Here is a 26,986-nt window from a genome sequence, read left to right as displayed (position 1 = left end):
GGGTTTTCTGCCTTAAGAATAGTCTAATGAAGTTATTAAAGCAGAACCTCACGCCGTTGGAAATCAGTAGTCCTGTTTAATTTTCACTTACCTTGGCGTTCACAGAACCAATGAAAAGATTTAGCACCTCTTCTAATTTAGAAAAGGCAGTGTGCACTCCCCTTTATGATTTTATTAGGCATGTGTTTGGGAAGGAAAAGTGAAATGTGTAAAGAAATGAAACTCTTCAGTCTTCAGCATTAGATGGGAGCCTTTATGAGGCTCTGCTTAGCCCATTCACCCTGCCATTGTCGACTTTCTATTTCCATTTGAAATCCTCTTAGGCTTCTGTGGCTCAGTGTCTGAGATAGTGCATTGTCTTTTGGGGAGGATTCCCTTGTTTGAAGCCAGAAGTTTGGAACAGTTCCATATGATGAAAGAGAGTGGGTGGAGGATGGCAGTGCCCAAATTTGCCTCTACTATTTTTGGTTGAAAATGTTTCATGCATATAAAGCAAGGGGACTGATTTCCATCTCTGGAGGGTAAACAGTTTTGAAAGGCGGTTCCAAATGGCCAGTGAGTAGTTCCAGAAGTGCTCAGAGCAGTGGCCGCTGTGCGGAAATAATGATATCACCTCCTGAAGTACTAAAAGACATCGAAAGGTTTTATTCTTTTAGGTATGTAAATGTGTTCAACAAACTCATGCTATTATGTGTACCCCACACGCGGTGTGCCAGGCTCAGGTGAGAGCCAGAGTTCAGGCCACACAATCGCCTTTAATAGACTGTTAAAGTGTGGCCTGAAATTATGATATGGTGTAACAAGTGATGGTCAGTGCAGCCCAGAGGAGGGTCATTGAGTGAGGGTAAAGTAGGAAGGGAGATGGAGAAAGCTTTCCATGTAAAGAGATTAGCCTGTGTTTGCTGTTGTGAAAACCCCTTCAGATAAGATGTGTGCAACGGGAAAGTCGAAGAAACCCTTCTATCAACCTGTCCATTTGTCCATCCATCCATCCATCCATCCATCCATCCATCCATCCATCCATTCATCTATTACTGTGTGTGTATGTGTGTGTGTGTTTGGGGGAGGGTAATGGTGGTGATGGTGAGGAGGAGGGGACAGCTTTTGGGAGTTGATTTTTTTTTTTTTTTCTCTACCATGTAGGTTCCAGGGACTGAACTGAGATCAGGATTGGTAACAAGTGCCATTAATGGTTGAACCAACCATCTTGCCAGCTTCCAAAGGTCTCTCTTACTAAGGGAGTAATATCACTCTTTGGAAGGAAATTAGTAGGCATATGATAGATAGGTTGGAGTAGAGATTAGGTTGTTGGACCACAGTGGGAAGAAAATGTAGGCCTAAGTAAAGTTCAGAACTGGAATGGAGAAGCTGCATTCAGGAGTTTTGATGTAACAATATGTTTTTTAGCTTACCTGCTTTGAAGGCCTGCTTTGTTCATAGCACTGGGCTCAGGAAAGATATGAACAGTGTATGAACTGTTTGTCCTCTGGTCTTACTTCGGGACTCGGTGAATAAGGGAAGACTCAGAGTTTGACAGTTTTGAGGTGAAGGATTGTGATTGCCACTAACCAAGGAAGGCCATGTGGAGCAAATGGGCGTCTTAAAGATATAGACTTGGAATTTAGGGACGCAGATCATGCTAAAGTTGCCTGGTTTATATGTTAGCTTGAGTTGATACTGAGAATAATTGCTGGACACTTACTGGCATTAAACTTGCTTAAAATGGTGGCAAAGATTAGTTCATTAAAATGTTCCATAAAGATGAACTTGGAGAGTGTGAGGGTGTGGGTGTGGAGAACACCTGTAGGAGTGATGTGTCAGGGAGAAGAAGCTAAGACGTCTGCTGGACTTGGGCTCATCTCCCCTTGGACCAGATTCGTTCTCATTCTTTTGTCTCCACTGTCACAGACATTTCTGAACATAGAAACAAAGACTGGGTGAGGTGACTCAAACCTGAGGCAGGGGCATTGCTGTGAGATCTTTATGTGGACCAGCTTTAGCTACATAGAGAATTCCAGGCCAGCCTGTGCTATAATAATGTAAGACCAAGTCTCAAACACAACACACACACACACACACACACACACACACACACACACACACACACACACACACACTCTTACACACACACTCACATACATGTGTGTCTGCTTACTTGCATGTTCACACATACAAAAACAGACAGACAACAGACACTGGTCAAGGACTTCCTGTTGTTTTATTTCCTGTCAGCTGTAGTGTAAAACAGTTTCTAGATTAGATCTTTACCTTTGATAGCCTTGTGCCATGGAAGAGATATTTTACCTTTTACTTCCCTTCCTTGGTGCACAGACCATGGGCAGATACTGAAGTGCACCTGTACTGTTCTGTGCTAAGGGAGAAGCTTTACTATTGATATATTAAAGGAGAGAAGCAGGCACGATTGATTCCTGAACCAGGAACGTTTGCATTCCTCTTAATCCCTTCAGAGCAGACCTCAGCCTGTGTTTGGGGAAGGCCTTCCTTATTCAATAACACGGGCAGATATTTTTCTGAGAAGTTTTGTTTTTCCCCCCAAGAATGGCATTAATTTTGGAAAGAATCAAGATGAACACAGACAGTAGTAAACTATGGGAGTATTCAGAGAGATTGGGGAATGGTAAAGTTCTCAATGACGAAAATGCTGAAGATTACAGTATTTTTTAAACTTTAATTAATTAATTATTATTGGTTTTTCAAGACAACTTTTTTTCCCCTGTGTAGTCCTGCCTGTCCTGGAACTCACTCTGTAGACCAGGCTGGCCTAGAACTCAGAGATGCTCCTGCTTCTGCCTCCTAAGTGCTGTGATTAAAGGCATGTGCCGCCACACCAGACTTTAGGATATTTTTTACTCATTGATGATTTCATATGTGTGTGCAGTGTGTGTAGACCATATCTACCTCACTTCCTTGATCTTTTCCCCCTGATCCCACAACATATCCCCCTTGTAGTTCATGTCTTCTTTTGAGTCCTCACATTAGAGCTGCCTGCATGCACATGGTTTGGGGCCATCTACTGGAGCCCCAGCAGCCTCCCAGGATCCACTCCCCCAGAGGAAATCAACTCTCCCTCCCCGACACTTATCAGTTAGTGGTAGTTCCTCTGTTGCGGCTGGGGTTTGAGTTCCTCCCCTGTGAGCTTTGAACACAACAAAATAACTGTAAAAAGAGATGAGAATGTAGTTAGATAAGAGCTAACTGAATTGGCAGAGAATCTGAAAGCTGAAAGGTAAACAGGTTGTTAAAACAAAGGTTAGGAGGTCAGTGCAAATGGTTTGGGCAGTGGAGGTCACTGGAGACTTTTAAGATTTCAGCTTCAGTTGTTTTTGGGAAGGAAAAGATCTAGGTTGGTTTCCAGAGGGATTTTGAAGTGAGCAGGTAAAATTGCAAGCTGCTTCTTCGAGACGTGGAGGAAACCTAGTGAAGGCTCCAGTTGCCACAGTATACATGAAAAATAAAAGACCACACAGTTCTCAGCGTTTCTGGTTGCCTTCCCAGCTCTCTGGTATGTCTCATTTTACCTCAGCTTGCTCTCCTTGAGAGACCACCTTTGCCCGGCACCATGGATTATGTGCGTGAGCCAGTTTCAGGATCCTGGTGGTGTTAATGCTCTCCTGCAGAGTCTGAGCCCTAGTTCCCATCAGCGACACCATCTAGGGAAGGGTTAGAAATGCAGACCCCAGAGTTCTCCCTGAACCCATGGGATCTGAAATGGCCCAGCCCTCTGTGCTGTGGTAAACCTCTGTGATTGGAATACACTACTTGTACACTTGTGTTGCCACAGCAGAGTTCCTGAGGGAGCAAGTGACTCGTACAAAGGTTTATTTAGCTCACTCTCTTGGAGGGTCAGCATCCAGAGAGTAGAGTGGTGCAGGCTCAGAGTGAGCACCTCTTGACTCCTCCTAGCAAATGAGTGCAGATGCAGGCGTCACTCTAGGAGCATGGCTGAAGGAAGAATCTGACGGCCCTAGTAGCCTGGGAACCTCACACTTAATTATCTTTGCCCCATACCTCCCCAAAGAACAAAACAAGCAAGCAAACAAACAAAACCAAATCCAACAACAATAGCAACAAAAGCCAAACCGGGGCTACACTAGACCCCAGCCTTTATGTGTGAACCTTTAGGGGTCACTTAATACCTAAGCCTGAGCATGTGATAAACTTTGAGGATAAACTTTGACAATCATCTTTGAAAGGACGCTATCTGTAAAGTAGCCTTTGTTCAGGTAAAGACAGTCTTTTCAGGCCTCTCTTTGTTGTCTTACAAACCGGTGGGAGCCTGTTTTATTCCCTAGCAGTTTATTTTGCAATTAAAGGATCTATTTATGAAGACAGATGGCCTTTGGGAACTTTTCAGAGCTACTTGGGGAAGGGCCAGTTTGATCCAGTTTGCTTTGCAGGTGATGGGGCCTGGCGGAGCCTGATGACTCACCAGCTCCAAGAGAAATAGGCTTGGTCCAGATTGCGTGGAAATTGAGTACCAGTTTTCTTTATTCCTGATGTGTGGATTTCAACAGCCAAAGTGGGGCAGGTCTGTGTTCAATGCTGTGGGTAGAACTTTGCATTAGAAGGGCGGCCTTCTTTTTCTTTGCTCTTTAGTAGGGCATCCACGTGTGGAAATTAACTTATGTGTATGTGTCAGTGTGTGAGTGCACGCACATGCACATGTATGTGCACAGATACACATGCGTGTGCCACCATGGATGTGCGGAGGTCAGAGGACAACTTGTGGGTTTCGGTTCTCTCCCTCTACCGTGTGGATTTCTCTGATGGAGTTTGGGTTTTCAGTTTTAGTAACCAGTGACCTTACTAACTGAGCCATCTCACTGGCCCCATGTACAGAGGATTCGGACTAAAGAATGAGGCTAGCAAGGCTGAGCTTTACATTGTATTTACATTGTATTTACATTTACATTGAACTTTGCATTGTATTTAATCTGGAGTAATTAACAAGGCTGCACATGGCTCGTGGCTACCCTGTTGGACGTTGCTCATTGAGACCCTGGTTCAGCGCCTTGTGTATCAGTCGGCAGACCTCTCTAACCTGCAGGTCTGGCCTACTAGGTCCGGGTGAGGCCTGGGGTTTCCTTCCAAGTTGCCGTCCTAGCTGTATGAAGACCAAGAGTTATGTTCAGCCTTCCTAGTGCTGTTACACTTTAATAGAGCTCCTCATGTTGTGGTGACCCCCCAACCATAAAATTATTCCATTACTACTTCATAACTAATTTTGCTACCATTATGAATCATAATATAAATGTCTGATATGCAGGATTATGTGACCCCCCCCAAAGGGGTTGAGACCCACAGGTTGAGAACTGTTGTTCTCGAAAGACAAGGTCTGGCAGATTGTTTTCCTCTGGCTGAGCTGACTCTCCCTCTAGTTGCTTGCTAACCTGCAAGCTTTGGGGGAGGACTTTGGTCTTAGCTAATTTTCTTTCATGAAGGCAGGGCCAGAAGAAAGGATTCTATTTGAAGGCATACCTGAGAGGAGGCTTTTCCTTTATCAATGGCAAAATAACCCCTGCTACTCAGTGATCCACAGTTTGCGGTCTGCCCCTGTCCCCACTTCCTGTGGTAGAACTGTCTGAGAGAAAGACCAGCAGATATTGGTACCAGGTTAGAATGTTTCAGAACTGGATGGAGTTTTAGGGATGGACAGTCCTGGCTAGACACTGTAGCTAGAACCTGCAGACAGCTTTCATATTCAGAAACTGAATTGAGGTTATGGTGAGGTTCAGGGTTGGCCCTTATACACATTGTTTGGGTTGAAGAAAACTGTATATTTAAAGTTCATTTTATAGGGTTGTAAACCATTTGTAAATGTCAGCACATATACTGCATGAAATAGCCATGTAAGAATGGTTCTAATGCAGATGGTGGTTAGGTTTAGATGGGAAAAGGGTGTGCATAATTTGTTTCTCCTTCCGTCAATGTCTTGTAGACATCGTGGTTGTAAAGTCACACACCCCTGGTCTTGGGCCTGTGATCCAAACAGAGATTGCTGGAGTGACATGAGGGGAACAGAGCTGGTTTACTGCCCAAGAGGAGCACCTGTGTCTTAGGCCTGACCAAGGGCTGAAGCTGATTGGTAGTTAGGCCCCAGGCGTTCGAGGGCTCTTTCCTCAACAGGACATGGAGAAGTATCTTGGGAAGGCCTGTGTACGTGATGTCAGTCTCTCCTGCCATTGCATTAGACACCCTTTGTGTGTTATTTTTATTTGAATAATTAGCTAATCATTTATTGAGCTCTTTCTCTATCCATGGCACTGATTTTTTTGTCATGAGCAGGAATTACATAGTTTCTCTCATGAAGAAGTTTAAATTGACATGTTGGATATGGGACAGAAATATACATGCATTAGTAACTGTAGACTTTCCAACTTTAGAAAAGTAAAATTAAGACAAAACACAAACAAACTCATCTTGTTACTCCTAAGTACCAAAGGAACCAAGGAGCAAGCTCACTGTGGGCCTCGGGTTGTGGTTGGGAAAAGATTATGGCAGAAGTATGGCCAGAAGTCAAGAGCAGCCTCCCGGAACTGATGGGGTTGGCTTGCCCCAGGGACGAAGAGCTAGGCACTGGGTGGGCAGTGAGGAGAGGTCCAAAGGACTGTGGAGGGGCAGGAATGGTCCTGACCCTCCACCCTGTGGCACAGAAGAGCTGTTGCTGCTTAGAACCAGTGATCTTTCAGGGTCACTTTCTGTGCACTGGAGACACCAGAGCAGTTGCTTCTCAGTCGCATCACTGTGAATCAGTCCCCATACCTGTCCCTGGAAGTGTCACAGTCTGGATGGCAGTCACAAAACTATCGAAAACAGAAACAGCTGCAGTCACCTCCTCTCAGTGTTGACTATGGGAGAGGAGGAAGCTGGATTCTGAAGGCCAGACTGAGCATAGGTATCAGGGTGCTGGCTCAACAAGCAGCCCCTGGCAGCTGCTGGTGTGCAGGGCAGCTTCAGTTAGAGAAGTTCAGCACCAGCTGTTCTCAGTGGCCTTCTACATACACATCCCTAATGGGGAGTTCGGTGATGAGTTTCACTACTTGAGTTGCCAGTTTAGCAAGCAGTGTTTCCAAAAGGAAAAGCCAGGTTTTTTTGTTTGCTTTTGTTGTTGTCGTAATTGGTGAGATAAGAATCCACAGAGTTGCTTGAAAGGTCCCCCCTTTAACAAATTGGGCTATTCAGTTTGTTCTAAATACTCTTCACTATACCTTAGAAATGAGTGGTAAGATTGGACTATATTTTAATTTTTTTCTGCCATTCTGATGGACCAGGAAGTGGTGAGTTCAGTAGAGGTGAAGGCCGATAGACTTTAAAGCAGTCACTAGGAGCTTATAAACACCACACAGAGTGTGCTATACTGCAGTCAGAACAGCGGTCAGAGTGATGCCTAAAGACTGAAGTGGGTGCGCTAATCCCAGTGCTGGGAGGCAGAGGCTGCAGGATCAGGAGTTCAAGGCCATGTTCAGTTACAGACAAGTTCCTGGCCAGCCTGGACTCCATGATGCCCAATTGGTAAGGTTTCATTCTACCAGATGAATAGCATTGTCCTCGGGGGTGACGTACTGAATCTACACAATGAAAGTCAATATTGAGATAGTGCTCTTCTGTTAGCGCAGAGGCCACCAGGTTTTTCTGTAAGGAGCTATCTAGTAAATAATTTAGTTCTAAGATGCTGTAAGATTCTCTTGCAATTGCCCATCTCTTCGTGTGGTACACAAATACGGAAGTATGGTTGCATTCCAAAACAACCTCAAATTAGGTAGCAGTTGTTTGGATCTCATCCTTTTGTTTGCTAAGTCCTTTAAAAATTCAATTTTTAATAATTTTATTTCTAAATATCTTATGTATTTGTCTATGTGAGTGAATGTCATTACGTCTGGGTACCCTTGGAGGCCAGCGGGTGTCACCTCCTCTGGGAACTGGAGTTTAGGTAGTTATGACTGTCACATGACATGGGTCCTGGGAATCAGGCTGGGATCCTCTGGAGGAGCAGCCACTGCTGAGTCATCTCTCCAGCCTCTTAACAAAAATGTGCCTACACTAAAAAAAAAAGCAAAAAAGTACACCATTCCTAAATTATCTTAAAGTACTTCATCTTTCCTTTTCAATTATTTATATTTTAGGACATCTATGTCTGTATATCTGTATATGTATGTGTACATGTGTGAGCAGATGCTAGCTCGGGGAGCAAAAGAGGACATCAGTTGTCCTAGGCTTCTCTCCACTTATCCCTTGGAGACAGTGTCTCCCCCTGAACTTAAGGCTTACATTTCCTCAGCTGAATGGAACCAGGAAGCCACGGTCATTCTTCTGTGACCCTCCCTTAGATTGGGGTTACAGTGTGCATGGGTGCCTGGCTTGTCATGTGCACAGTGCCTGGCCTGTTGTGTGCACAGTGCCTGGCTTGTTGTGTTCACAGTGCCTGGCCTGTTGTGTGCACAGTGCCCGGCTTGTTGTGTGCACAGTGCCCGGCTTGTCGTGTGCACAGTGCCAGCCTGTCGTGTGCACAGTGCCTGGCCTGTCGTGTGCACAGTGCCTGGCCTGTCGTGTGCACAGTGCCCGGCCTGTCGTGTGCACAGTGCCCGGCCTGTCGTGTGCACAGTGCCCGGCCTGTCGTGTGCACAGTGCCCGGCCTGTCGTGTGCACAGTGCCCGGCCTGTTGTGTGCACAGTGCCCGGCCTGTTGTGTGCACAGTGCCCGGCTTGTTGTGTGCACAGTGCCCGGCTTGTCGTGTGCACAGTGCCTGGCCTGTTGTGTGCACAGTGCCTGGCCTGTTGTGTGCACAGTGTCTGGCCTGTTGTGTGCACAGTGCCTGGCTTGTTGTGTGCACAGTGCCTGGCTTGTTGTGTGCACAGTGCCTGGCTTGTCGTGTGCACAGTGCCAGCCTGTCGTGTGCACAGTGCCTGGCCTGTCGTGTGCACAGTGCCTGGCCTGTCGTGTGCACAGTGCCCGGCCTGTCGTGTGCACAGTGCCCGGCCTGTCGTGTGCACAGTGCCCGGCCTGTCGTGTGCACAGTGCCCGGCCTGTTGTGTGCACAGTGCCCGGCCTGTTGTGTGCACAGTGCCCGGCTTGTTGTGTGCACAGTGCCCGGCTTGTCGTGTGCACAGTGCCTGGCCTGTTGTGTGCACAGTGCCTGGCCTGTTGTGTGCACAGTGTCTGGCTTGTTGTGTGCACAGTGCCTGGCTTGTTGTGTGCACAGTGCCTGGCTTGTTGTGTGCACAGTGCCTGGCTTGTCGTGTGCACAGTGCCCGGTTCGTCGTGTGCACAGTGCCTGGCTTGTTATGTGCACAGTACCTGGCTTGTTATGTGCACAGTACCTGGCTTGTTATGTGCACAGTACCTGGCTTGTTATGTGCACAGTGCCTGGCTTTTTGTGTGCACATTGGGGTCTGGACTCATTCCTGATTGCATGGCATCTTTCCAGTCCTAAAATTCTGTTTTTGAGACAAAGTCTCACACTGTAGCTCACTTAGGCTGGCCTTGAACTCACTATTATATGAAAGGTAAAAGACTGGCCCCAAATTCAAGGCAGTTTTCCTGCCTCAGCCTTGTAGTGTTGGGATTCCCAGTGTGAGTCACCGCCTCTGGCAAATTTTGAATTGTTTTTAAATAATAGCCAGATGTTTCCTGTTCTCTTTCTCATATTCTTCAGAACATGGTTCTTAACCTTGTCTTGGCTCTTCCACAGGGGTCACCTAGACCATCGAAAACACAGATATTTATATTGCAATTCGTAACACTAGCAAAATTACAGTTATGAAGTAGCAATGAAAATAACTTAAAAGGTTGCAGCATTAGAACAATGCCATGCATGTGCAAACTAATAAACACACCTTAAAGAGCAGGCTGTTTAAATCCATGCTGATGCTAAGGTCTCTCCTCCCATCTGTGAACACTGTTGCTCTGTGTTCTGATGCCGGCTTCTTATATGGTTCTCTTGGTGTCCTTAGAAGGAAGGGGATAGGGAAGATGTGTTCACCCATGTTGCTGGAGCTCAGAAGTCTAAGTGAAGACCCCGTTTCTATTGCCTACTAAATGGGGAGGGGCACTATTTAGATCTGCTTCCTGTTGTAGCTCTGAACTGTGATTCTTCACTTCCTAACTGGAGAAGCCAAAGATGCCTGTCTCTTCATTCTAATGGTAAACTTTCTGTTTTATTTTAAATATCCCATGAAGATTCAGCATTCAATATTCCCACTTTCTTGGCACAGAAAATTGTCACTGTCACTTCTATTCTCCTAAGGAGACAGATCTGAGCTATGCAGAATTTTAACTAATTCATTAATTTGAGGTAAGGTCTTCCTGTAGACTAGTCCGGCCTCAAACTTTCTGTGTAGCCCAAGTTTCCCTAGATCCTCAGCCATTCAGGTTATGGGATCCATGAATGGGAATACCTGGTGAAATAGATTTTTTTAAGCTCATAGATAAAGTTATCCTATTTCAGTTTCTCAGAGGAGAGCATAGTCATTCAGTGTCTGGGTTGAGCTCCAGGGTATTAGCCTGTCAGTCCCTTGCTTCAGCCATATTTAAGTCATATGTTCACACTTACCTGTGTGCAGTCTTTCTCACTGGGAAGATTTACTTCTTACCATGGAACAAGAGGGGAGGGAAGGGAAGGGGAGAGGAGGGGAGGAGGAGGAGGAAGTTGGGGGAGGGAGAAAGACTCCTGCAAGTTGTTTGCTGGTACACACACACACACACACACACACACACACACACACACACACAAACACGTAGTACAGTTATACATATATTTTAAAAAATAGCTTTGGGGAAGAGGCTCAAATTCTATCTCATTTTACAAGCAGAAGGTCCATTTTACAGCCCATTTTTATCTCAAAAGCTCATTAAAACAGTAGCTGGCATTGTCTAGCTGGCATTAGAACAGTCAGAACTGCCGGCCGGGCCTGATCTCAGCACCAGAACCCTTGCTGTTCTGTGCCTCGATGCCTCTAAAGTGGAGGTGAGGACTGTGAGCAGTGTCACACATGGAAGGCACTGGGATGCAGTGCGAGTAGAGGGGCGTGTGCGTGTGTGTGCGTGTGTGTGTCTGTGTGTGTGTCTGTGTGTGTGTGTCTGTGTGTGCGCGCGCGTGTGTGTGCGCGTGTGTGTGTGCGTGTGTGTGTCTGTGTGTGTGTCTGTGTGTGTGTGTCTGTGTGTGTGTCTGTGTGTGTGTGTCTGTGTGTGTGTGTGTGTGTGTGTGTGCATAAGGGCCAAAGAACAAACTCAGTTTTACTTCTCAGACTGGTCAGCAAGCCCCAGAGATGTACCTGTTTCAACTCTCATAGTCACCATGCCTGCCTTAAAAAACAAACAACAAAACAAAACGAGAAAACCCAAAGAGCAACAATAATAAAAATATGAATTCATGTCCTTGTTTTTGCAAGGCAAGTACTTTATTGACTCTGTGTGTGTGTGTGTGTGTGTGTGTGTGTGTGTGTGCACGTGTGTGTGTAGAGGGGGTTTGGAGAGCTACTGTGTGTGTGCGCGCGCACGCGTGTGTGTGTGTGTGTGTGTGTGTGTGTGTGTGTGTGTGTGTGTGTGTGTAGGGGTTTGGAGCTACTGTTACTTTTAAAACTGAGCGTGCGTCAGCTGACGGCTGATAAAGGCCTACCATTCCTGAGGCAGGTCATCAGGTGATGACGGTGGTGGTCTGTCCACCATCGGGCACCAGGTCCGATGAGTCTTCTTGCTCTACACTCTGCTCACATCTTGTTCTGTCATTTGCTGCCTTGTGTCTAATGAAGCTGTTCCAAATGTTCAATAAAATGGCATTTTCTCTTTTTATTTTGAGCTTTTATTTTATGTGGATTTATTTTATATGTATGAGTGTTTGCCTGCATGTATGTGTCTGTGGCATGAAGACTCAGGTATACAGGAACCATAGAGGCCGGAAGAGGATGTTGGATGTGCTGAAACTGGGATCCAGAACCTGGATGCTGGGAATTGAACTCAGGTCCTCTGGAAGAGCAGTCAGTGTTCTAACCACTGTGCCATCTATACAGCCCCACACTTTCTCTTCTATTGTATCCTTTTAAATTCAGGACCATGGCTTATAGAGAATATGAAAACATATAAAGAATGACATACTCAAAGCCAGGAGACCTGGGTTTTATTATTTACTTATCTATCTTTTAAATAAACCCCCAGACTTACCTCAGGCAAGCACTCTGCCTGCCACTGGGCTTCTGCACATTTCTAGGGGTTTATGTCACCGGAGGGCTCACCTTCTCTGTTCCAGGTGACAAGTTATTAAATGTTTGCCCCTTTGGGGCAAATAGTGCTTGTTTCCACACGAGTGTGTGTGTGTGTGTGTGTGTGTGTGTGTGTGTGTACAGAAGAATGTATATAGAATGTGAGAGGATATTTAGTTATTCAATGTAAAGTTTTCATTATGAAGTAACTGCATGTTCTTTCTGTAAGTGTTTGCTGTATTTTAAAAGTAATTACTGCTTTCTGTTTTCAGCTTCGAGCTCAGAATCAGGTCCTGAAGAAAGGTGTTGTGGATGAGCAGGCCAGCTCTGCTGCTCTAAAGGTAAGCAGCGGGAAGCTGGAGTAGCTGAGGTTGCTCCACGACTGGAAAGCAGGTGGTTTAGGGGTAAAGTCCTGGTCTTGACACTGATTGACTAGGGTAGGAATGACAGGAGTGTTCCCTGTGTCTAGCTCCCTTCACGCTGACACATGCATATTCTGTCTCCTCAGCAAAACAATTGTACGACAATACTGGCTTTATTTAGTGCATTTCTTGTGTAGCTCAAGGTCTTTGCGGAGTCAAATCCATGTGGATGAGGGCAGCTTTCTGTCTGCTGTCTCCAGGCAGCCCTCTGAGCGGCCATGTCTGTGTTTGCATCCCCGGTGCCCGGTGGTCTGCCCTAATGAAAGTGCAATGTGTGACTCTGGCTCCTCTACTGTGGCCTTCAGTTTGGCAGTGGTGACCGGCCTGACATGCACACACTGCCTGAGCGGCTCGTTCACTATCAGCACCTGTCTTAACTGAGGCATAGTGGGGTTGGGAAGGACTTCCCTCTGTACAATCTGTCTGGCATATGATGAATGCCGACCTGTGATAGTTTTGAATGGAGAGAGTAATAATTGTAGGGCATGGATCTTTCCTGAAGCCTTTGATGAAATGATCACTGACGTTCCTAATGTTTAAACCTACTACTGGCGAAGTGTCTCAAGTGGCCTGCTTTGTGTGGCTGCTCCTGATGCTGGTCTTGTGGTACCGCTGTGTTGGTGGGACTTTGTGGGTGGTTATGGTCGTGATCCTGGGATATTTACTTCTCTCTCTGAGCATCACCACTTCTAGGCATCGTACGGAGCACATTACTACACTGTTATCTTCTTGTTTCCAGCAACTCTGTAGTGCTGTCATCCCTGCAGCAGAAACTGGGCCTTAGACAGACAGCTTCTGAAGCTCCTGAGTGGTTAGCACATTTGGAGCTTCATTCCACTAGCGGGACGCGGTAGCAACAATGTAACGAAATGACTTCTCACTGTGCTCCTTCTGAGGTCATAGTAGTTGCTACTGGCCGTTTGCCAGCCGGCTAGCCACAAGTGTTGGGGTGTCCTCTGATTGATCTTGTTGGACTTGCGCCTGAGCGAGTTGCTGGGGGTGAATAGCATTGACTGGACTTACTTTCATTTGAGGTTTTACGATAATTTATACTTGAGCCAAGCCTATGTGTGGCTTTGTCCTTCAAGTAAAAATTAAGGGTTTACTTGATAACCAGTGGGAAAGAAACAGTTTTTCTACTCACCAGGGCCTGTGGCAGGGACTGTCTAATGCCCTTGTCACACAGCACACACACAGCACACACAGCACACACACAGCACACACAGCACACACACAGCACACACAGCACACACACAGCACACACACAGCACACACAGCACACACACAGCACACACAGCACACACAGCACACACACAGCACACACAGCACACACACAGCACACACAGCACATACACAATACACACAGCACACACAGCACACACAGCACACACAGCACACACACACACAGCACACACAGCACACAGCACACAGCATACACACAGCACACACAGCACACACAAAGCACACACAGCACACACAGCAGCCTCGGCTGTTTCGGCTGCCGCTCCTGTGTAGTTTGAATAACTATTTGTTATTTCACTTCTCAGTCTTATAACTGTTAGAGTGAAGTTAATTAAAGTAATTATTTAAATAGAAGACTGACCACTTAGGTCTGGTTATCAGTGAACACAAAGTTGTAAGTAGAATATAGTTGAAATAGTGAATTCTTTAAATAAGGTAAAACTGAATTATGTCTATTTAGCCTACTGTTTTTCTTCTTTCTCTCTTTTGGAGGGACACAGTCAGGACAGGGTGGCTCTGTAGACCTGGCTATTTTGGAAATCGCTCTGTAGACCAGGCTGGCCTTGAACTCAGAGCTCTGCCTGCTCAGCCTCCTGAGTGCTGGGGTTAAAGGCGTGCCCACCACTGCTCAGCAACTTCCTTTTCACCCTTTATGCACAGCAGAGGTCAGTGAGCAGATAGGATGCCCGTGGCTTTTCGGATGTTTAGAGTTTTGTGTTTGTTTCCATGAGCTTGACAGTGAGCTGTGGAGGACCCGCCTGACGTGCACTTGTGCTGGGTTAGTATTGGCCTTAAAATCTGACCGGCCAGAGACTTTGGTGAAATGAGTGCTGAGAAGGCCGTGGGCTGGGGATGGCGCTCGGTGGGAAGCACACTCCTTGGTCACGGAGAGGTATTGGTGTGAAGTCTGTAAAACATGGGGCTCCTGTAAGACATCACCTCTGTAAATGTGAGACCACGACTTATCTGTCACACACTCACGACGCACACTGGCGGGCCTTTGCTGTGAGCTGCTGACGGTCTGCTGTTCCTGTGTATAGCTTTTCTTATTTTATTTGTAAATATTCTGGTTTGGCTAGGAGATATTTTATATGCAATATAATTTTGCATATTGTGTATGCAAAATAGCCAAAACCATCACTGAAATGAGAAACATAAAACTTAGACTCCCCGGAGCACGTGTTTGATTTACGTTGGTGGAACACAGACTCGAAGAAGCAAAACTGTGTGTGTGAGGACCTGTTTGGCTCTGATGTAGGAGCAACTGAAAATGAAGGACCAGTCCTTGAGGAAACTACAACAGGAAATGGACAGTTTGACATTTCGAAATCTGCAGCTTGCCAAGAGGGTGGAACTCCTTCAAGACGAGCTGGCGCTGAGTGAGCCGAGAGGCAAGAAAAACAAGGTAAGCTCAGACGCATCCCTGTGTCACCTGAGGAAAGGCAGGTGACTGGCTCACCAGAGCGCCCCTTGGTCCTCCAGCCCGCTCTTGAGTCCACAGGGGAAGTTTGCTACGGAAGCCTACCACGTAGAGGCAGTTTCCTTTCCTCTTTTCTGTTTTTGAGACAAGATCTTTTCATGTAGCTCAGGCTGGCATCAGATCCTCAATTCTCTCATCAGCCTGCCTCCCTAGTGCTAGAATGACTGCCGGACCAGAGCCACATGACCAGTTCAGGGCATTTGCACAGGAAAGCCAGTTTTTAAACACTGTATTAGCACAAACAGGTACATAATTGAGGGGGTACCTGAGAAATCAACGGAATCTCTCCTAGTGCTCAGAACTGATGTCTTTGTTACCTTAATTCCTGCAAACACAATCCGATGGTGTGATGAACCCTGGCTGCAGCCGGGGCCTCTGGGATCAGGTGTTCTCTGTGTGTTACTTCTGTGATTTAAGGGAATCTCTTAGGTGAGCATATTTAGACCTCCGTCCTACAGGTGTTAACGAGCTGTGCTGACAGGAAGAAGCACAGAGACCCTGAGAAGGATGTGTGGGGGGAAGAACAGTTCCTGTACAAGACCAGGTCCTCTAGAGTTAAGCTCAGCTTGGATCCTCTGCCTGCTGTTTACGAACCTATGACTTTGGAAAAGTTGGTGATCTTTTAGCTTCACTTTCTTCTCAGTTAAGTGGGTCTGAGAGATTTGGGTTTATGGGATTAAATGGGATCTTACAAAGTGCCTAAAACTGCATTATCACACGACATGTTCATTCCTTTCCAAATGCACTGATCTGTTTAGGATGCTCTAAAGTGTTCAGGTAAAGAGGGGACAAAGAGGGCTCACCACATGCATGCTAGAGTCACTGGGAGGACATAGTCCTCCAGACTTCAGACTTGACTCTTAGGTATCTTTGTTTTAGTTTTTTGAGCTGGGGTCTTACTCTGCAGGCCAGGCTGCCCTGTTATTAAATATGTGGGCCAGGCTGGCTTCAGATGTGTAGAAATTCTCCTGCCTCCGCTTCCTAAGTACTAAGATTATAGGTGTGAGCCACCATGCCTTGCTAACCTACCAGATTAATTATTTAGCAGAAGTGACTAAGTCTTGTGAGTCAGTCTTGTTAAAGCTTCCGAGTTTAGGAGCATGAAGAGTACAAACACATCATTCCACAATGTGTCTTATGTGTCTATATGTGATGGATATTTAGGGTCTTATGAATACATAGCTGTATTCAGAGGACCCTTTCATCACCAGTTTGTGTTGGATTAGCAGGTGACTTTATTTGAAGTGATGAACAAGATGCAGAAAAGGCAGAGAGTGGGGACTGTTGTGTAAACACAGTGTCTTTGTTAGATAGCCCCTTGCAGTCTCTGTTCTGTGTGTCACCCACCCTGAAACAACTGTTCATTCTTGGATTTCTTAAATACTGCCATTCTTCCTAGTGGGAAAGTCAATATTGAAAAGAAGGGAATTTTTTTCATAAGCTTAGTTTTTTCTTGTGTGTATAGCAGCTTTATTTTAACACGGTTATTTTTTTTCCTTTTTTTTTTTTTTTTTTTTCGGAGCTGGGGACCGAACCCAGGGCCTTGCGCTTGCTAGGCAAGCGCTCTACCACTGAGCTAAATCCCCAACCCCAACACGGTTATTTTTTAATCTAAATAGAAGTTTATGTGAACTAGTTTGTGAATGCAAATATATAAATAAGTACATAAATAAATAAATTAATGGAACTTCTTAAAGGAATGTAATAATTGCTCAGACGCTAATGTAATCTCTCCCAAACTGAAAGGTCAGGTGAGTCAAGGCTGCCTGCTATTCTGTCTTACAGCAACTCCTGAGTCTGTATGCAAAAAATGACGAACTCATTTATGTTTTCCTCTGTCTTTTTAAGCTTCCTTGCCTTTGCAGTCTTTGCTGTTTGAGTTTGAGTCCCGTAGGCAGAGTTAAATGCTGTGGGGATGCTTGAAAACTGTAACGCATAGAGGAGACAAACCACTAGGGTCACAGAGCTGTCGTGTGCCTTAGCATGTTTTCCTAAAGGATCAAAGTTGTGTGGACATAACCTGTTCTTTTCGTTAGAAAAGTGGCGAATCTTCTTCTCAGTTGAGCCAAGAGCAAAAGAGTGTCTTTGATGAAGATTTGCAAAAGAAAATCGAGGAGAACGAACGGCTGCACATACAGGTGACTTAGAACTGAATTACAAAAGAATGGGTCTTGGGGGCTGGCAAGATGGCTCAGTGGGTAGGCACTGATTGTCAAGTCTGATGGCCTGACTTCCATCCCTGGGTCCCATATCATGGAAGGAGAGAACCAACTCCTACAAGTTGTTCTCTGACTTCCACATGTGTACTATGTGTGCCCCCCCAACACACAATAAATAAGTGAATGTTTAAGGAAGTATATCGGGCAGATAGCTTTGTGGTGAAGAGTGCTTACTGCGGTCTAGATGACCCAGGTTCAGTTCCTACCACCCACGTTATGGCTCAAAAATGCTTGTAACTCCAGCTCCAGGGGATCCCTTTCTGGCCCCTGAGAGCACTGTTTGCATGCGGTACAGTACAAACATGCAGACAAAAGTTTCATATACATCAAATGCATAACTCTAAAAGTGGGTTTTATATTTCAAGAAGTAGAGAAATTAATGCAAATAGTCTTCTATCTTGTTGTCTGCATGGGTTTTTAATATCTTCTATGTCCTTAAATATGTACTGTGACTGTGATTTGTTTCTTTCTTAAATCTCACTTACAGCTTGATGTGAATATATACATTTATTCAGAGTCTTCGGAGTAGAAATATATAGGCACTAGTGTCTTAACCTAGGAGTTGATAAGATGGATCATGTGGCTTATCAATAAGTAAGGCTTATTTCACGATTTATGGAGTAGAGTTGTTTCTTTGTTTATGGATTATTAGATTTTGGGTTTTTTCCCAGTCGGGGTCTTTTATTTCCTTTGTGTACATTAGGCCATGAATCCGTATGGGATGGGCTCCACAGCTCAGGCTCCTTCCCATTAGTCCTCACAAAGTGGGCTTCTCTGGGTGGCGCAGGCTGGCGCTTCAACTGAACCCAGCTGCCGTTCTCTTTGGCTTCCTCTTTCTTCTGATTGTTCTTCACCCGCTTCAGGAAGCCGTCTCTGCTCTTTGAGTGCTTGATGTGCTTAATCTGCACATTGATCCTCTTGGCCAGAATCTTGCCCTTAACTTGCTTGTTTACAATGATGCCCACGGCATGCTGGGTGACACTGTAGACTCTTCCGGTTTTGCCGTGGTAACACTTATGGTCATTCCTTTTTGAACAGTGCCCATTCCCTTGATGTCTATAACATCATCCTTCTTGTAAATTCACATGTATGTGGCCAAAGGAACGACTCCACGTTTCCTTTTCTTTTTTTTTCTTCCGGAGCTGGGGACCGAACCCAGGGCCTTGCGGTTGCTAGGCAAGCGCTCTACCACTGAGCCAAATCCCCAACTAACTCCACGTTTCCTAAAAGGCCTAGAGAACATACCTGGTGCCTCTCCTCTTTCCCTTTGTGTTCATCATTTTGGTGAGTTACTGAAAGATGGCTGCCATAGGTTTTTGGGGTTTTTTTGTTTTATTTTTGAGGTGGCTTTTGTTGTAGCTCAGCCCTGTCCCTGAGCTCCCTGTGTAGCTAAGGATGTTTTTGGACTCTTAGTTCGCCTGCTCCCTCTCCCAAGTGCTGGGATTACAGATATGAATCACCGTGCCCAACTTTGAAAGATCTTAGGGTCCCTGAGATGGCTCAATGCAGAAAGGTGCTTGCTGCCAAGACTGACAACTGGGATTCATTTGGTTCCCTGGGACCATAAACATCATCCTACAACTATCAGACTCAGGCTTTGTGTGTTTTGGGAGCAGTGCTTCAGGTGAATTGTCTCTGAGTAGTTGTTCCGAGTGAAGGTTCGTGAGCCTAAGAGAAGGGAGGTGCAGGCTTGGGGCGGGCTGCTGTGTTTTACTGTCCTGTCTGCAGTGTTTAACTCTGAGACGGAGACCAGAGCTGCACTGTGTTCAGGCTGTCTCCCTTCTGTAAAGCAGGGGTAAGAATGCAGACCCTGGTTCCCTCTGTAAGTAAGCTTGCCTCCTGCTAGCTACATGGCAGCCACGGGGTGAATGCCCGCTGCTGTCCCTGCTGTCTATATGGGGGTCTTCAGAAGAGCACGGTCTTCCCTTACAGTTTTTCGAAGCTGATGAGCACCACAAGCTTGTGGAAGCGGAGCTGCGGAGTCGGCTGGCCACTCTGGAAACGGAAGCTGCTCAGCACCAGGCTGTGATTGACGGCCTGACCCGGAAGTACATGGAGACCATTGAGAAACTCCAGAATGACAAGGCAAAGCTAGAAGTAAGCCCACTGCCCAGGGCGACGTGGCCTACGATCTAGCTCATGCTCCTCTGATGGTTTGGGTGTTGTGTGGGGGCTCAGCCATAGGCTGAACTGTCAACTTTCATTTTTCTCCCCAAATTTAGGTAAAATCTCAGACTCTAGAAAAGGAGGCCAAGGAATGCCGACTTCGAACAGAGGAGTGGTGAGTGGGAGCATGAATTCTGAGCGGCCCTGGACTCAGAATCAGCCCAAGGCTCCACTGAGCTTTTCCTTTTCCCGTCTTTTCTCTGAGTTGAGAAGACTGAAGTAGGTCACCTCAGGGTCCTTTTCCTTCTCAGGGGCCACAGCCTCTTGACAAAGTGGTCTCTGCTTGGCCTCAGCAGAAAGTCTGGGAGACCCTACTCTGCGCCTCCTGAACTGGGTCTCTATGTCTCTGCCTCTCCTGGGACAGGGACTGCCTAATTGCTCAGCACAAAACTGGGCTAAACCATGCCAACTTTTTACTGTACATTTTGAGTAAAATTGAAGTTATAGGATCTAACTGAGAGATTTCTAAACCTCAGAGCATTGCACAGTCTTGAACGTCTAAAGACATTCATAGTCTTAACTTTTTTTTTTTGATATTTATCTGTGCTAATAATTTAAACGAAACAGAAATTATCAGCTTTTGAACTCAAGCAGAAAATAATTTGGTATAATACTTAGAAGCTGTGTAGTAATAGTTGAATAAACATGGATAGTAAAGAGGAAGTTTATGCCTGGGGTTGTGTAAGAGACTAGTGCTATGGTGGATCCCAGACGTCTCTGGGGCTTTGCCGTGGGGCTGGTGCCTCCTAATGTCATCTTTGAACAACCCTCAGCGGAGTGTTTCAGATGTTGGCACAGCTCTCTGAAAGCTCGTTGCCAGCTGTTGGGGTAACGAGAATTGTCGATTCACTGATTAGTAATAATGTGGTTTTGTGGGTTCTTTTTTCTTTCAGTCAATTACAGCTAAAGAATCTTCATGAAGATTTGTCAGGTAGATTAGAAGAATCCTTATCAATCATCAATGAAAAAGTCCCTTTTAACGATACAAGTAGGTATTACATAAATGTAAGTTTCTGTTATTTGTATCTTTGAGTCTCTCTGTAGTAGCCAATAAAAAGTAAGATAATTTCTTCTTACTCAAACAAACAAGCCAACCAACCAACCAACCAACCAACCAACCAACCAACACCCCACCCAGATTGTCCCAGTGGAGGGCTCTGTCTGGCTCTCCTGATCGTGTGGCTCTGATGTTTCCTAAGTTAGCTCCTAAGGGTTCCAAAGTCAGTCTTCTTGGAAGATGTCCAGGGTGTTCTCTTAGCCGCATTTCTCTTATCCTAAGGTGAGACCCACCTGCATGTGAAGTGGTGGGATGTTTGCATAAGGGAGATGGCTCCCTGGGTTTTGGGGGTATGCATGTGTGTCCATGTGGGATGTGTCTTGTTGGCCTCTTAGCTCCTGGGGACTCCCCAGTGACAGGAAGCTGTTGCAAAGTCTAGCTTCTGTTTCCTACTGGGGATGGCCTCGTAGCTTACACATCCTGAAGTGACAAAAAGGGACTTAAACAATACTCTAAAACAGCATTCATATACTGTTTAGATATTTAGCCTTTAGGTAAGAATGAAGTGAAATCCTTGAAAGCAAAGGAAATATTTATTTGGGAAGCCAGAGGGATGGCTCAGTGGTGGAGGTGATTGCTGCCAAATCCGACACTCGGCAGAAAGAGAGAACCAATCTGGGAAGTTGTCCTTTGACCTCCATGTCTGTGGCATTCAGGGTTTCCTCTTACCTGCTTCAGTAAATAAATAGTTTTTAAAAATTAAAAAAGTAAATAAAATTTAAAAGAAAGTATCTTTGGAATTTGAAGCCTATAATCAAGTTAATACATGCTTCCTTTTTCTACAGCTATGTTTGAAATTCATTTTTTAGTTCCCTTAAATTTTTCTTAGAAAAGTCTAGAGGGAAAAGAGGGAAGCTTAGAGGAAGCAGTGCTTTGATGTCACGCTGACATCAACACTGAGGGGCCGGAGAGGGCTCAACTGGTGAGAGTACGGAGTACTCTTCCCCGGCCTGAGCTCCACGTCCAGCAAGATTACAGCAGCTCCCCACGGTTTACAGTTCCACTTCTAGGGGTCTGATGCTGTGGGCATGCACGGGGTGCACAGACATGCACTGTAATTGTTTCTGTGACTGATTGTTTATGCAGGTGAGACAAACACATAAAGTAATTAAAATCAGCATAGGCCGTTTCTGGGTCAGCAGCTTACATTTCCCTGGAAAACAGAGCCTGCTTCTAGCTTGTACATTAACTCAATGGTGTCAGCGCACCTTGGCTGGGCCATGCCGTCCTGGAGTCCTTTCCCCCTTACTCTTTGTATCAGTTAATGAGAGGGGATCGTAAGCATTTCTCCTTTCTTTCCAGGACTACTTGTCACCCGGTTTTAGATTCTTGCCACATCATCGTGGGTTGTCTTTAGCTGTTTAAACTGGACTCTGCCATAGAGAACCCTTGGGTTGGAGGGAAGGGCACTCACACTCGGAGTGGGGCGCCTCCTCAGGAAATATCCAGACCTGCATGCAAGAACCAGCTTTTTGGGTCTTCTGTATTTTTGTTGTTGTTTTGTTTTTGTTTTGTTTTGAGGAGGCAGGGAAGAACAGAGGGAAAGCAGCAGGGAATGTCAGAGAGTGTAATCCACGGGATGAGAACCGCCATGCTGTCTCAGGAACAGTATTTAACGGTCAGTGGCAGGAGGCTCAGGTCAGGGGCGAGAGGAGCAATGGCCAGGAAATTCTAGGGTCAGGACTTAGGACAAATTTCCACGGCTTTCAGGTTGAAGGAGAGTTGTGTGGATGAGGCATTTCCTGGATTTATGTATCCACACGGTTAATCTGGAGCACAGAGTGGGAGAGGGGAGAGCTTCTGGTCCGAGAGCCCATGTGCCGACATGGGCTGGGTGAGCAGGGAGCTGTGGAGGATCTTGTGGAAGAGGAAAGAACAGACTGGTGGGTGTGGGGAGGCAAGGGGAGGACGAAGCTACAGTAGACGGAAGTAAAAGGCAGATGGGTAGCTTTCTGTCACAACAAAACTACTTATCTAAAGAATCTAAAAAGGGGCTGGAGAGATGGCTCAGTGGTTAAGAGCACCGACTGCTCTTCCTGAGGTCCTGAGTTCAAATCCCAGAAACCACATGGTGGCTCACAACCATCTGTAATGGGATCTGATGCCCTTCTCTTGTGTGTCTGACAGTTAACGTGTACTCACGTAAAATAAATAAATCTTTAAAAAAAAAAAAGAATCTAAAAAGGAGGGACAGTCAAAAGGAGGGACACGGTTTCTTTGGGCTCATGGCCTTGGGTGTTGGTTTATGGTTCAGACGTGCTGATCTTGGGCCTGCGGTAAGACTGAGCGTCATGGTGGTGGCACATAAAAAGGCAACAGGGAAGCAGAGACAGGAAGGGCTGGGGTCCCCATATCCCTCTGAAGAGCACTTTTTCAGTGATGTAATTCCTTGCAATGGGATCTCACTGGACTGTTCCTTACCCTCACAATAGCACTATAAAATGCCAACCACGTCTTTGATGCCTGGGCTTCTGGAGAGGTCTATGGTCTAAGCTATTACTGAGGATGGATAGCAGGGTGTGAATAGTGAGGTGTACCTTGGCTTGGGTTGATGGAAAAGTTTAACTTTGTTGTTGGTTACTATTTCACACAGCTCAGGAAAGAAGCATGCTGGCCCTGCTGGCCCCAGTGTGAGCCCAGGGAACACGGACACACAGTGTGAGGCACCTGTGCAGGGCCCTGTGAGCCCATCTCAGTGGTGGGCAGTGAAGGGCTGAGACAGAGAGAAGGCGGGGAAACAGTGAGGATTTTCATGGAGGGAGTGCTTCCGTCGGGTGGTGTTGGTCATTGCTGCGCCTGGCTGTGAGGAGGTCAGAGACAGTGACTGGAAAGGCAGCTGAGCCTGCTGGCTGCATCTTGTGACTTTGGGAGAACTAGTTGTTTTTGAGGGAAGGGCTTCTGTGCCCACCCAGTTGCTAGCACAAGGACTCAGAGATAGATGGTTATTAGGGGACTGATAAAGTGATGTTTAGCTAGCCAGTGGGAATAAAGAAATGGGTGAGGGCAGAAAGAAGTCCGTTACAGGATAGGTAAAGGATGGAGGGCTGGATATGTGCTGTGTCCCTCCTGTTTTACCAGCATTGGGGAGCCTGAGGCCCTGAGAGTGCAGGTGTGAAACTAGCCTGGGATACATAGAAAGGCCCTGTCTTAGAGCTGGGTTGGGGGTGGGAGATGGAGGGGAGAAGGGAGGGCGGGGAGGGGGAGAGGGGAGATGCTTAGAATGAAGAAGAAGAAATGTGCTAGGTCTCTCAGTCAGTCAGGAGGAACTGTTGCTACAGAGCCCAAGAAGAGGATTAGCTGAGCTGTGGCCTTCAGCCTCTGAGGCAGAGTCAGGGAGTTTACGAGCACTGTTGGACTGGAGATACGGCTTAGCAGTCAAGAGCATGTGCTTCTCCTGTAGAGGACCTGAGTTTGACTCCCAGCACCCACATCAGGCACACAGCAGCTCGGAGAGTCTGAATCCCTAATCTGGCCTTGTTGGACACCTGTACATGTATGAGATACATAATCTCTCTCTCTCTCTCTCTCTCTCTCTCTCTCTCTCTCTCTCTCTCTCACACACACACACACACACACACACACACACACATTTTCTTTTTAAAAATTACTTCCACTTTGGCCTGGTCCTAGTAGACAGCAGGGAGGACATTGATTTCCTGGCAGAGTTGGAGGCCCCGCTGAAGTTACGTTGACTAATGTGGCAGACCTGCCTCTGGTATTATTATCAGGGCATTTTTAAAGGATGACCAGCATCAGTGGGGCAAGAAGCAAGGCTTCAGTGGAACTGAAAGAAGGCAGAGGTGCCGAGGGACAGAGCAAGCAAGGTGGGCCCGCATGGCTGAGTGACAGCAGAGCTCGCTTAGAGAGCACAGGTGAGAAGGCCCAGGACTCAGAATGGCTTGTGGCTGTGAGTGAGCCGTGCTGAAAGGAGGTGAAAGGGGTAGAAACAGCTACAAGCAGCAGCCTGCTGCCTGTCGTGGGCAGCAGCCAAGGCAGGTGGCAGCCGCCTGCGCATGAGGAGGCTGGAGGAGACTGGATAGGAAAGAGCACTGAGGTGCTGGGACCAGCAGCAGCAGGCTATGGTGGATTTGAAAACGTGGCTCTGTTAGGGAAACTATATGTTTGGAGGTCAGTGTGGCAGTCTGGCCAGGGTTCTTGTAGAAGAATGGCTGATGACAGCAGGGACATCACAGGCCTCTAAAGGAATCCTGAGGCCCCAAGAGCTGCAGGAACTAAAGAGGAAAGCAGTTACTACATTCGCTGTACATAGCGCCCCCCTGTGCTGTGATTGTGGGGTCTGGCATCTTGGTCTCTGAGGAGGCTGACTCTGCAGTTGCTCCTCCTCTGAAGGCTGAGATGCGCTCTAATGGCCTCCCTTTTGTTTCGTAGAGTGTAATCAGTACAACGCTCTCAACGTTCCCTTGCACAATAGGCGGCACCAGGTAAGGCTGGGCTGGTGTGAGCGTCCCAGTCAGAGGGTTAACGCTTGCTCTGTGTCGCACGCGCCCGCTCACATGCTGCCTACTCGTTTCTTTACACTGTGAGGATTGACTTTATTGAGTTCGGGTGCTACTGCTTTCTGAAACTACTAGTTTATTTTTTATGTTACTCGGGGAGAGCTCATGTGGGGGCTGAGGACAGCTTGTTGGAGTGTTATTTTCTCCTCTACATCCTGGCCTCTGCTCAGCAGGATTGGCAGCGTTGGCGGCAAGCACCTTTACCCAGTACCACTACTGATGATTTTATTTGATCGAAATAGCATCTCCCTGCATATCTCTGGCTGACTTGGAGCTTAGTTTATAAACCAGGATGGCCTCAAACTCAAAGAGATCCCCCTGCCTCTGCTTCCCAGGTCCTGGGATTAAAGGCATGTGGCAACATTGTAGTACTACTGATTTTTTTTTAAATATCTTTTTTCATTTTATCACATTAGAATTGAATTATGGGACACCTTACTTTTTGGCCAGGCTTTTGTTTAGGGTCGTAGGCTTCCTACGCTAACTTGGACAGGAGGGCACTGAGATCCAAGAGGGAGAAAGGGATGTGGACCTTTGCGGTTTCACTGGGGTTGGAGTCCTCTAAAACAACCGTTTGATAGGTGACCATGTTACTTTGCATTTTAAAGCTGAAGATGCGGGATTTAGCTGGGCAGGCCCTGGCCTTTGTTCAGGATCTTGTGCCGGCTCTTCTGAACTTTCACACCTATACCGAGCAGAGGATTCAGATCTTCCCTGTTGATTCGGCCATAGACACTATATCACCATTGAATCAGAAGGTAAATACAGTGCCTTTTGTTGCCTGCACAATGGGGACAACCAATAAGGAATTCTTTTCAGACTACGTAGCCAAGGATTGCGGGAGACAGGAAGAAATTTCAAGTCACGGTCTTCGTGAAAATGAGTATGGCAAATGCAGAGTGTTAGGGAATTATCAGGAGACCGCAGACTGACACATCAAGGGACACACGGGATGAGCGAGGGAGCCAGTGGCCAGCATCCAGTGTGGCCAGCAAGTGGGAACCAGTGGGCCAGGGAACTCCGTGCTACTCTCATCTGAGAACCTGGAAGACTGAGCAGGGTTTGAGGGGGAAGAGGGTAGTGACTGTCGTTTCTGTTTGTTTATTTCAACTCCCAGAAGGAGCTATGTGGCTGGAGCTGTGGGGCAGGAAAGCATGGTGGGAGGGGCTGAGCTTGGGCTCTGGAGGGGATGCTGAGTGAACTTCTGGCTGGAATGTGCAATCCCTGGAGGGGAGGAATGGGATGAAGGCCAGGACAACAAAGCGGAGGCCTGGAGCTGGGCTAGGGCAGACCTTCCCTTGCTGCTGCCTGTGCGACCCTTTGACTGTTGGCATAGTGGATGTTTCCATTTTATTGCTGGGAGGGCTGACTCCCTGGCATGTTTCTGTCTTGAGTGTGGTTGCTGTGAGTCTGTCGCTGGGCCAGGCAGCCATGCACTCTGCCTGCTCTCTTCCTTCTGCTGAGGCGTCTAGTGGGACAGGGCATTCCCAGGTGAGTACTCTTCAGGGTCGGTGCGGCAGAACTGAGGGTTGAAGAGGTTTACTTGCTACTTTCCTCAGTCCCTGCACTTTCTTTTTGACCAAAAGATTGTTCCCGCCTACCCAGGTAATTCTAAAAAGGATTTATGGACGTCTGCAAGATTTTATTTAATCAACAAAGCTAAAATGT

General features: G+C 46.6%; 1 protein-coding gene across 3 annotated transcripts in view; it reads left to right on the top strand.

Annotated features, from left to right (window-relative positions):
• Ppp1r21 (protein phosphatase 1, regulatory subunit 21) overlaps positions 1-26,986 on the top strand; it is a 69,241-nt gene that overhangs the window by 841 nt on the left and 41,414 nt on the right. For 2 of the 3 annotated variants that reach the window (XR_015621975.1, NM_001271305.1), the window contains 8 exon segments: positions 12,488-12,556; positions 15,138-15,284; positions 17,396-17,497; positions 19,511-19,675; positions 19,801-19,859; positions 20,638-20,732; positions 25,191-25,243; positions 25,927-26,076. Coding sequence is in view for 2 of the 3 variants with exons in the window: in NM_001271305.1 (NP_001258234.1) it covers positions 12,488-12,556; positions 15,138-15,284; positions 17,396-17,497; positions 19,511-19,675; positions 19,801-19,859; positions 20,638-20,732; positions 25,191-25,243; positions 25,927-26,076 (840 nt within the window). In the remaining variant the exon portion in view is untranslated. 3 annotated transcript variants of the gene reach the window in all.

Source organism: Rattus norvegicus, chromosome 6 (assembly GCF_021556685.1).
Source record: "Rattus norvegicus strain SHRSP/BbbUtx chromosome 6, alternate assembly SHRSP_T2T, whole genome shotgun sequence".
In the NCBI taxonomy this organism is placed as follows: Eukaryota; Metazoa; Chordata; class Mammalia; order Rodentia; family Muridae; genus Rattus; species Rattus norvegicus.
The sequence above is the reverse complement of the archived record's forward strand: the minus strand, read 5'-3'. Positions and strand labels throughout refer to the sequence as shown.